Below are 10,941 nucleotides of genomic sequence, written 5' to 3' on the forward strand. Positions count from 1 at the left end.
AATAAGCCATAAATCCAGTGGTTTTATTAAGACCATGATTTTTAGTGTCTAGCAAAGTTATGAATGTAAGATCCCAAGCTTGTCTTTCGAAGGCATTGTGCAGGTTCCCTTTGAGGATGAGGACTGAGAGGTCAGATGTAGAGCAATCGCTGTGTGAAAAGCGTTCACCCACTGGTGATAGGGTGTTTTTGTCTTATTTTCCTGTGTGGGTTCTTAAATAGGACATAGGCATTGTGTTGGCCTTCGTTTCAGGAGTGAATTTCAACCCCAAGGGCTTGAATTGAAGCCCACATTGAAGTCAATGGAAAGACTCCCATTGACTTTAATGATCATTGGATCTCATGCAGAGTGAGTAGTTGTGGGATGGGACTGCTAAGCATGCAAAGACTCCCATCTGCCCCAGAACTGCGAAGGTAAATTCCCCAATACTCCCAACTAGCTACAAGCCAGGATTAAAAGGACCAAAATGGAATCTTGCACAACATCGGATTGCTCTACTCATACACTGCTCTGAGCCACTTTTCTATTATTCATTTGCTAACTGAAGATCTAAAACATGGAGCAAGATTCATTCCTGCAGTAACTCCAGCATGGTCAGTGGAATGAGGCCAAGTATCACTGGCCAATAAAGTTTTCAAATGAAAGGAAGCTGCAGGGTGTGTCATGAACACTGGGGCGGAAAACAGACTAATAACCACAGTAAAAGAATAGCATCAAATGGAAGAGTTATGCCTATGAAAATTTAATTTAGTAATTAATTAGGACCTTATGCAAAAAAAGATGTCTCTCATCCTGCCGGCAGTCTGCGAAACCATATAAAAGAACTCGCAACTGGGAGCTCTTTTAAGCACTTCTGTCGACTTATTCTCTGCCGTGCACTGGGCAAGTCTGATTTGACTCAATCTCTTCGTAAGTATCAGAATATCCCTTTTTCTCAAGGGTTTTAACCTTAACTGAATCTTGCCAAATACCCCGACTCTTAGAATGTTAAGGGGTTTCTTTCCGTAAGAGTCTATTTTTGTAGTTATTCAGTTGCAGGCACTGGTAGATTCGGGCATTAGAAGTTAAGGCTAGAATTTTAAGTATTTAGGACACCCAGTTCCCATTCATTTTACTTAGAAAATTGGGCACCCATATCCCTTAGCCAGCTTTGAAAAATCTCTGCCCCGGTAACTTTTATGCTCGAGAGTCTTATTTAGTGAATTTTTGAATATCTGTCTGGCCAGACACTCAGCTGAGTTCAATAGACTTACACCAGTTTACACCAGCTACGAATCTGGCCCTAGCCCTTCCCCCACTACAAAGATAGGAAGCTCAGATTTCATATCTAACTAGCAAAGAGTAACTTTACTGTTATTTTCTGTAAGATGAAAGGCTGGGATTGTCTATGGGATTTGCGTGCCGAACTCCCATAAAACTCCCCACTTATTGGTTCTTGTGCCTTCCTTTGAAGGAGTTGGTATTGCGCAGTGTGGGAGACAAGAAACCGGAGGAGGCAGACTACTAGTCTGAAAATTCTCACGTTCAAGTGCATATAAGTTAGCAATTTTAGGGCCAGGTCCTCAGCTGCTCCTTTGAAAAACCAACTCAGCTGCGTTCATTTTCAGCAGCTGAGGATCTGGCCCATTTGGGTTTTGTTTTCACAAAAGAATATCTTCTGTTACAAGTCAGCAATACTTGCTAATGAAGTAAGATCTGGAAACCAAAGTGCAGCTCTATGATGCTAGACAGAACTAGTTTGCAAGCAAAGGTTAAATTTGAATTAGGAAAGTAGCATTATTAAAATTGTCACCACCATATCCCGGTGTGAAAATACCAGCTGTCCATAATAGAAATATTCTAGATTGAGTGTTTGCTTCTTTAACCTACTTGTTGGCCTTTGCTTTCTTCTGTGGCTTTATTAGAACAATTCTAAGGCATTGCAGGACAGAGCAGAAGAGAGACAAAAAGACAAGGCATTATAGCATAGTGCACTAACAATGGAACAAGGACCTTGGAGCTGAAAAACTGGATTGGAACAGGAAATCCAAGTTCAGTTCTTGCCTCTGCTAAGATTTCATGCATGTCCTTGGGCAGATCAACTAGGGCCAGGTTTTCCAAGAAACTCACTGCTCAGTATGCTCAGATGGAGTAATAATCTGGCCCTTAATTTCCCTGTGCCTCAGTGCCTCAGGTACAAATTGGGGATAAATTTTCCTCTGTTTTGTCTAGAGTGTAAATTATTCAAAGCCAGGACCTTCTCTTACTGTGTGTGTATAATGCTCAGCATAGTAATAACACCCAGCTTGTCTATAGCTCTTTTCATCAGTAGATCTCAAAGCACTTTACAAGGAGGTCTAGATCGTTATGCCCATTTTATGGATGGTGAAACCGAGGCAGGAAGCAGTGAAGTGATAATTACAGTCACCTAGCAGCCGAGTGGCAAACCTGGGAATGAAACCTAGGTCTTCATTGGGGTCCAGTGCTCTAGCCACTAGACAATACTGCCTCTCAATTGGGAACTCTAGGCACTGCTGGGATGCAAATTATACGTAATAGGATTAAACAACTCTACGTGCCTGGGTTTTAGTCTCAGTTCTCCCACTGGCTCACTAAGCAACCCTGGGCAAGACGCTTCTGGGCCTCAGTTTTCCCCTTTATAAAATAGGGATAATAACTAGCTATAACACCGCTGTTGTGAGGACTAATGGCTCCACATAGCAGTGAACAAGCATGTTGCCATGCAAGCAGTAGGTAATACATTTATTAGGGGCTGAAGCTATAAAGAAAAGGGTTAGGAGTTGCAAAGGAGCAGGCTCAAGAAACAGTGGGAGGACAAGAGAGGCAGAGGGTTGGAGATGGTGCAAGCAGTGGTGATCTCTAGGAAAGGTTATCAGTGAAGGCTTTACAGATATAAGTGTGTCCTTAAATGTGCTCTCTTTGCCCTTCGCCTACCTGCCTGTCTCCCTTCCTTCTATATCTATTTAATCACGGTCAGACATACCAGTCTGTGTACCCCCGCAGTTCTTACGTGACCTCCATCATAGGCTCTGAGCTTGAAGCCTCTTAACCTATTGGTTCTGTTGTGTTGTACTCTATTCCTTCCGGTGTGTTTCAGGCTGACCTACTCCACAGGAAGATGTCTTACTTTGCATACCAGTACAAGCAACGGAACTACACACCCTACTCAACGACACGCCTCATACCGCACGCCAAACCCTGCGTGGGTAAAGGCCCAGCTCCTCACGTTACCAAGTGCGCAGAGCCATGTGCTGTGAAACACCCATCACCGTGCACTACCAAGTGCAGAGACCCATGTGCTGGGAAGCCCTCGGTCCCATGTGCTACCAAGTGTTTTGAGCCACATGCCCAGAGACACCCAGCGCAGTATTACCCCAAATTTTCCGAGCCAGCGGGTGTGAAATGCTCGACGCCATGTGACTCGAGGTATCATGAGCCGTATGGTTCAATACACCCTCAGCCATTCCCCGAGAGATGGAATCCATGCGCTCCACCATATGTGCATCCCTATGTTACGGGATACCCTCAGGCATGTGGCCCAACATATGTGCCGTCTTTTCCCAAATACCCATACCCTTATGCTCCCCAGTGGCCCAACACGTGGGGCTATGGAAACTGTGGGCCATGCTAAACCCAGAAGCATCGGCCACAGAACAAAAGCCAACCGGGAAATGAAAAAGCTAGACACAGATTCACAGCTGAGTTTATGGGCATGGCCTTCAGACCTGCTGAGCTCCTACAATGTCAGTTGAAGCCAACGAGAGTGGGTGCTCAGTGCTGCTGAAGAATAGGGCCATCACTCTTTACCATGCTATCCTTTACCTTAGATTTACGATTATTTACTGTAGTGGAACAATAGCTATTTGCTCCTTTTATTATTAACACAGTGGGCTTGAGTTCGTTACACTAAGGCACTTTGACAACCGCTCTGCCAGTGTCAAGGAGGTTAGGGCCCTAAGGTGGGCCTATGTTATGTTTACACACACCACAAGATCCCTTCAAGGACCAGAGGGGTGTAAAATAGCCTTAGTGTCATGAGAATTCGGCCCTGTATATTCTAGCCTTTCTAAGAATATGTACCATTTGTTTTTGCTTGTTAACTTGGCTACAGAAGATGTTTTGTGCAGAAGCTGTTTTTAATTCTGTGCGTATATTGGGCTTTGTCCTATATGAAGCCCACAGGGGGTAAAACAAGGAGCTTAACATGGCGGAAAAAACAGAACTTGATTGCCCAACTCTACAGCTGCAACAAAGAAAGAGCATCTTGAGTGAAGTGACTTACCTCAGAGGGAAGTGCCAGTCGACTTCGTAGCTCTGGTATCTGACTGGAAACCTGAAAGTGTATTCTCTGTACTTTGCATTATTTCATTCTGCACATTGTATACTCCACTTCTTATGCATTAAAACTCACACTGCTTCACGGCACCTGCTGTCGCTTCCTCCTCCGTTCCTTATTGACAGTTCACCACAGCTGGAAATCCCATTCGCAGACGGGGGCCAGAAGGCGGCGCACGCACCACCTCACGCCACATTAATACTAAGCCTTACCTCTCATCCAGCACTTTTCATCAGTAGGTCTTAAAGCACTTTACTAAGGAGGGCAGTGTCATTCTCCCCAGTTTACAGATGGAGAAACTGAGGCACAGAGAGGTGAAGTGACTGGCCCACGGTCATTCAACAGGCCAGCAGCAGAGCTGGGAATAAAACCCAGTTCTCCCGACTCCCAGTCCAGTGCTCTGGTCACAAAGCCAGACTCCTGTAGCCAAGGTCTAGCAAAGGAAGGATGGTCAGAGGGGTTAGGGAGCTAGGCAAGGGGTTGGGAGACCTGGGTCCAAGCCCAGGCTCTGACAGACTTTTCGGGTCTGCCCATCTGTACAACAGGGATAACAGCCCTGCCTCACCGGGAGTTGGGAGGGTGGGCAAGGCACTCGAGTACCACAACCTTGGGGGCCTGTGGCCAAGTCTACGTGGGCTGGGTATTGTTATTAGTATGCGCCACTAAGTCCCACGGGGGCCCAGTTTCAAGAGCTGGGGCCTGATTCTCCTCTCACTCGTGCTGGGGTAAATCCAGAGTCACACCTGCCAGGTCTCCCACACCGGCCAGGGCGCCCCCGCGTCTAGCTGCCCACCCCACTGCGGTTGCCTCGGTAACGAGCATTCCTTAACCTGGGGACGCTCTAGGCTCTGTCTCTGCGGTCAGACCCAGCGAGGAGGACGCTATCGATCCATTAGAGCAGTGGCTCTCAACCTGCACACCGCTGCGGCCCATGTGACATCCTCAGGGCCATAAAGGTAGTATTGGATGCGGCCCACAACGGTAAACAGGTTGAGAACACTGGATTAGAGACTTAGAGCTGTCTAGAGCAGTGGTTCTCAACAGGGGTATGCGTACCGGCCCTCCAAGGGGTACGTCACCTCAGCTAGATACCTGCCTAGTTTTACATCAGGCTACATAAAAAGCACTAGCAGAGTCAGTACCAGCTAAAATTTCATACAGACAGTGACTTGTTTATACTGCTCTATGTACTCTATCGGTGTTTCTCAACCTGGCGGGGGGTAATGCCAGGGGGTTCGCAGGATGAGTTTATGGGGGTCGCAAGTGCAGAGCTGGCATTGGGGGTGGCAAGCGGGGCCCCCACAAACCTAAGATACATGCTGAAGCCACCCGGGGTTCATGAATTGTGACATCTCCTTGTACTAGGTTTAGGATTCTTCCCTGTAACTGCTTCCAGAGCTTCTCCATCCCCATGCGTTTATCCTGATTTTAATGCTGTATGTTACTGAATAATAAGAACAATTTGTTTCTGGTTTCTTGAGGAGATGCTGCAAAAGAGACTTTGTTTCTCAACATATGCTTTAGCCTTCCAATGACCTTCTGCATCTTAAACCCGGAGACTGTACAAGGACGAAAGCAAGGCAGTTTAAAAACTCTGCAGCAAGAAGGGAGGAAAAAGAGTGTCTCCTGCAGTCTCTTATAACATGAGATTTTATACCTATTGTACCTTGTCTAGCTCTTGGCAGATACATGACATGGGTGCTGCATTGGTTTAGCTGCAAAAACTGTATCCTCCACCTATCTTTGCTATTAAAATGAAATCATGCTAGACTACCTCCGGTTGTTTCCTTTATTTTGCATTTCCTGCTCCATCCAGATCTCTGTCGACCAAAATCCAGATGCAGTAAACCAAAGGAAACCACTCATACTGGTGAACATTAGTAGAGCAAGAATTTTCATGAACAAATGACTCTTAGCTATAAGATCACAAGAGAACAGAAAAAAAGAGCAACTTTCACTTTGAAATATTATAGCATTGCCAACCCAATAAACCAGTTTTTCCATCAGTCATAGACTGGCTCCGCACCCACACATGGAATTAGTCTGATTGCAAAACAATGTTTTATTTGATTCACAGTGAGAAAGCATCCTTAGAAACAGGCTTGATACTTAAAACATCATGTATAAACTGTCACAGCGCGTGGCAACAAAACACTTTCCACATTTCAGTCATTTGTTACGTTTCAATGGCTCGTGTCACACAATGGCAGGTCAGAAGGCTCGGAAGAGTGTCTGTTATCCTGTGGAGAAACTGTTCTTTGGAATTTAATACCGTCCTGGTGTCAGTTCAGTTATGCAAATGAATGAATTTGGGAGCCTTACACATAACTAAGGCACAACCAATGTGGGTTTGTTATCTTAGCAACGGATGGGATCCGTAACTGATCAAAGGAGAATGTCATATGTGGACTCCCACACTGACAGCACCTTCGGAAGCCAAGACTTCCATGTGTTATATAAATAGATTGATACACTATGTACTGATGATGTAACATTGTCTAATAGTTTTCAGTGCACAGCATAGTCCCACAAGTCCCTGTGTCTGAGAAAATTAGCAGGCCCTATGAAATCCAAACACTGAAGCCCAGCTACCATTTTTCATCCCCTCCTGCCTTGAAGCCATTTCCCAGGGCTCTCTAATCTTTACAAATCAGATATTTGTAAAAGGAGCTCTCAATGCAACAAAAATAAATGTACTCACAGGACTGCAGGCTGGGACCTTTAACTGCATCCCAAAGCAGGGGAATCTCCTAGTAACTCAAGAGCAAGCGAGGGAAGGGTGGAACGTGGCTCCATTCCATAACGTTCTGGGTAACCCAGTTAACTCTATTATGATCACTTCACAACGTGCCCAGTAGTGAAACAATGGATTTGGAGATGCCAGGAGCAGCTCCCACAACGCTGTAATTCCCCGAGCCTTGTAATGAGCGCTCTATGCAAAGCAGGATGCTTTTGTGCTTAAGCTCCAGACAATTCCCAGCTCCATCCCTAGTTTTCTGTGGGACTTCAGCCAACCACTTGATCTGCGTGCCTCAGTTCCCCACCTCTACCCAAGGATAATAATGCTCCCTGTTACTAATGATTTGGATACGGTAGAGCCCACCAGCCCCACAGAACAAAGAGATGGCCCCCTGCACCAGATGGCTTGCAATACAAGCTCCCTTTCAGCCTTATCTATTTAGACTGCAAAGGTGAGATTCACAAGTGTATTTAGGCATCTAACTTCCATGGATTTCAATAGGAGCTAAGTATCTAAGTGCCTTTGTGAACCCCATCCTAAGCTCTCCAGGCCAAGGACCATCTCTTACTAGGTGTATGTACAGCCCTGAGCTCAGTGGGACCCCTCGCTGCTATTTGTAATAATAATTTACATGTGCTTTTGGGACAGATAGGGCAGTTTCCCAGAATATCCTGGCCAGACCTTATTGAATTAAGTTTGAGTATCTTAGGAGCTCGTTGTATTAAAAACGCACGTGTTGCTGTATTATTGTGTGTAACATCTGGGGGGTCAGGAGGAGAAAGACCTGAATAATGTAAACCCTAGGAAGGATTATGAGCTTCCAATGATTTTTAAAAAAAAAATGGGCCAGACAAGACTGAATATTTAGGTAAGTAGGTTTCCTGGGAAATATTTAGGGGAGGTGCAAATTACCCACCTCAGTCTGGACCCATCCTTTAGAAACTGCGCCTTGAGACACCCATTGTCTGCTGATCACCTGTTACATGAAGACAAAATCAGAGGCCCAAACTGGTCAAGAGAATGACCCTCAGTTCGTGGGGGTGCTTGTTCTAACTCAAGGCAGTTAGGAACTTGTAACCACAGAAAAACTCCTTGGGTTGAAGGACTGCTCCCCCACCAGAGCCTTTGTTGGAGTTGGGGTGATCGCTGGGAAGCATAGTCGCATGCGTGTTGGTTCTTTGATTGGTGTTAATACAGTTTCTCCACAGCGCTTTTACCTTAAAAATAAGTGGGCTTGTCTCGAAAGAGCCGTGTGGTAATTCAACTGTGGCAGTTACGCTGTTTAGGGCCTGCGAGGAGGAAAGCAGAGCTAAGGCAGTCTGACTTTGCTGGGGGAATTCACAGCGTAGGCAGAGAACGGTGCAGCCTGGAAATATCTGCTCAGGAGGGACACCATGACGCGTGTCTCTGCCCGAGAGTGGTGACAGCCGGGGACCCAGGAACCTAAGCGTGGGTGCCTTTGCTGGATCATAAGCGGCGGGATACAGACACAGTTGCCTTTAAACTGAGACCGTCTTATACTATCCCCATTAATCATAAAAGTTCCTGTAGTGGCCCCATTTATGAAACTTCCAGGCCTTATAAAGGCAGTAGTGTTTAGCCGCTAGAGCACCGACGTGGGTTCTAGTCCCAGCCCTGCGACCAGCCTACTGAGTAACCTGGGGCAAGTCACTCCAGTTCTGTGCCTCAGTTTCCCTATCTAAAAAGCAGCAAGTGATACCTCTTGTGTGAAGCGCTTTGCAATCTGCTGCTGCGAGAGCTAGGTATTCTTATTGTTACAGAACATACTTGTGTGCCTTTCCTTTCTTTCATCATTAACACAGGTCAATTCATCCCGCATTGCAAAGTGGAATTGCATGCAGAGGCTTAGCCCGGAGCTCCTGCAGAATGCATTCTGGCTTTTTATATTGCACACAAAGGAAACTGACTCCAAGGCAGAGGTCCAGCACAAAGGCCTGTTGCAAGACTTAAATGTGACTTAAGCCCTGTTTTGAGGATTTAATAGGCAATAGGCCCGGTGCCAGAATTCAGTTTCACCTAGAGAGAAAATGACCTGCTTTCTCTTTCTTGTCGTCTAATCTCCCCACCCCCTAATGAGCCTGACCTAACGTCGTAGGCCAAAGCTAGAGTGAACTGGCATAACTCCACTGAAGCCAGTGGAGCTACTGTGACTTGCACCAGCTGAGGATTTGACCCACAGTGACGGAAAGGATAAATGGTGATCTCCACCAAAGCTGCGTGCAGGCAGCTTGAATCTTCTTATGTGGTCAGGTTAAAACGTAGAGCTGAGCCTTGTATGTGTTACCAGTAAACAGAGCATTTTTGCCATTCGTTGGCATCGCTACAGTGCTGCCACATCAGCAACTTGTGTTCCTTTTAACGACCTGAACAAAGGATGCCTTCAGAGGCTGTTTGCACAATAATCCCTCCCTCCACACCTTGAAAATTACACCAAGCGGCTCCCGTGATGCCAGCATCTTTGTCAGCAAGATAGTTGAATCCTGTGTGCTAATGAAGTGCATTAGTTAAAAAAAAAAAAAAAAGACACCTGTTTGGGATATTTTGCCTAGAAATATTTTTATTGATCATATTCTGAATATAGAGGAAGGCCATTTAGAATTAGGGAGCCAGGTCCCCGGGTGATGTAAATCAGCACAGCTCCACTGAAGTCAATGGAGGCATGTCAGTTTCTATGAGATGAGGATCTGGCCCATCATATACACACACAACTGACTCTTTAGCTAAAGAACACAGTGCAATTCAGATACCCTTACCTAACAGGACTACAGTGGAGTTAAGGTGAATAAGGGTAGCAGGAATCTAGCCTACGGTTAGGAAATTCAAGGATATCCCAAAGTAGAACAAGATGATAAAATAAAAAACATACAAGAGTTTTGGAAGGGAGCTCAACTTCCATCATTCAGGGCATAAACCAACTTCTGTTTTCGGGGGGTTAGGAAGAATCCGTGGGGGGAGGAGATGGTCCCAGAACTGCCGACCGCTGGGTGCATTAACCTTACTCTGAAAGTATCTGGTGCTGGTGACTGTTGAAGCCAGGAACCTCGACTACCTGGACCCCTGCTCTGAGCCAGTCCAGCAATTCCTAGAACTGCTAAACTTTGGACATATACAAGGATATCTCCGCAGAAATGAATTCCAGGAGCTGGCTATTGGGTTCGAGTGTCCTAAAAAGCACACAGGGACACAGGCCAAGATTTTCAGAGTTGAGTGCCTAAATTCAGGCACCCAAACAAAACAAAACAAAAGAGGCCCAATTTTCAGAAGTGTTCAATACCTAGGGTGACCAGATGTCCCATTTTTAAAGGGACAGTCGCATTTTATGGGACTTTTTCTTATATAGGTACCTATTACCCCCCACCCCCATCCCGTTTTTTTCACAGTTGCTATCTGGTAACCCTATCAATACCTATGAAAGAGACCCTAGCTGGTAATGGGAGCTGGAAATCAGATCCCACATCTACAGTCCTAATCCAAAGTCCACTGAAGTCAATGTGAATCCCTCAATATGGGGTTCGGTGCCTAACTTTAGCTACAAGTTTGAAAGCTTGAGCCTGAAATGTCATGTACCCTGGCGTTTTGCCCCTTCCAGGTATTCTTCAGAGGTCTCCTATCCCAGTAGGAATCGTCATAATTAAAAATATGGAGCGCTTTGTCGTCACTGCACTAAGATCCCCCACCAAGAGTGCCTACAACACTTAGACGCCTCGGTCTTGGTTTTGAAAGTGACTTAGGCACTTAAGCCTTTTAAGTGAATGGGACTTCGGCTGCTAAAGGCTTAAGGTACTTCTGTAAACTTCACCCTAGATCAGTCATTTTCTTTAGTTAGAGCAGCTTTTTGGAGGGG

At 45.7% G+C, this 10,941-nt stretch overlaps 1 protein-coding gene across 1 annotated transcript; it reads left to right on the forward strand.

Moving 5' to 3' along the window:
• Positions 1 to 866: 866 nt before the first annotated feature.
• On the forward strand, positions 867 to 3,631 carry SPRR1A (small proline rich protein 1A). The gene is made up of 2 exons (XM_024200002.1): positions 867 to 909; positions 3,098 to 3,631. Exon 2 carries the CDS (start codon positions 3,119 to 3,121, stop codon positions 3,629 to 3,631), a length of 513 nt encoding a protein of 170 aa, XP_024055770.1. The 5' UTR covers positions 867 to 909; positions 3,098 to 3,118.
• Positions 3,632 to 10,941: the final 7,310 nt, after the last annotated feature.

The sequence above is a fragment of the Terrapene carolina genome, unplaced genomic scaffold (assembly GCF_002925995.2).
Source record: "Terrapene carolina triunguis isolate 2854851 unplaced genomic scaffold, T_m_triunguis-2.0 Scaffold397, whole genome shotgun sequence".
Lineage (NCBI taxonomy): Eukaryota > Metazoa > Chordata > Testudines > Emydidae > Terrapene > Terrapene triunguis.

Bases quoted from the DNA above. Each gene is read 5' to 3' on its own strand.
- SPRR1A (XM_024200002.1), top strand. From the start codon at position 3,119: ATGTCTTACTTTGCATACCAGTACAAGCAACGGAACTACACACCCTAC.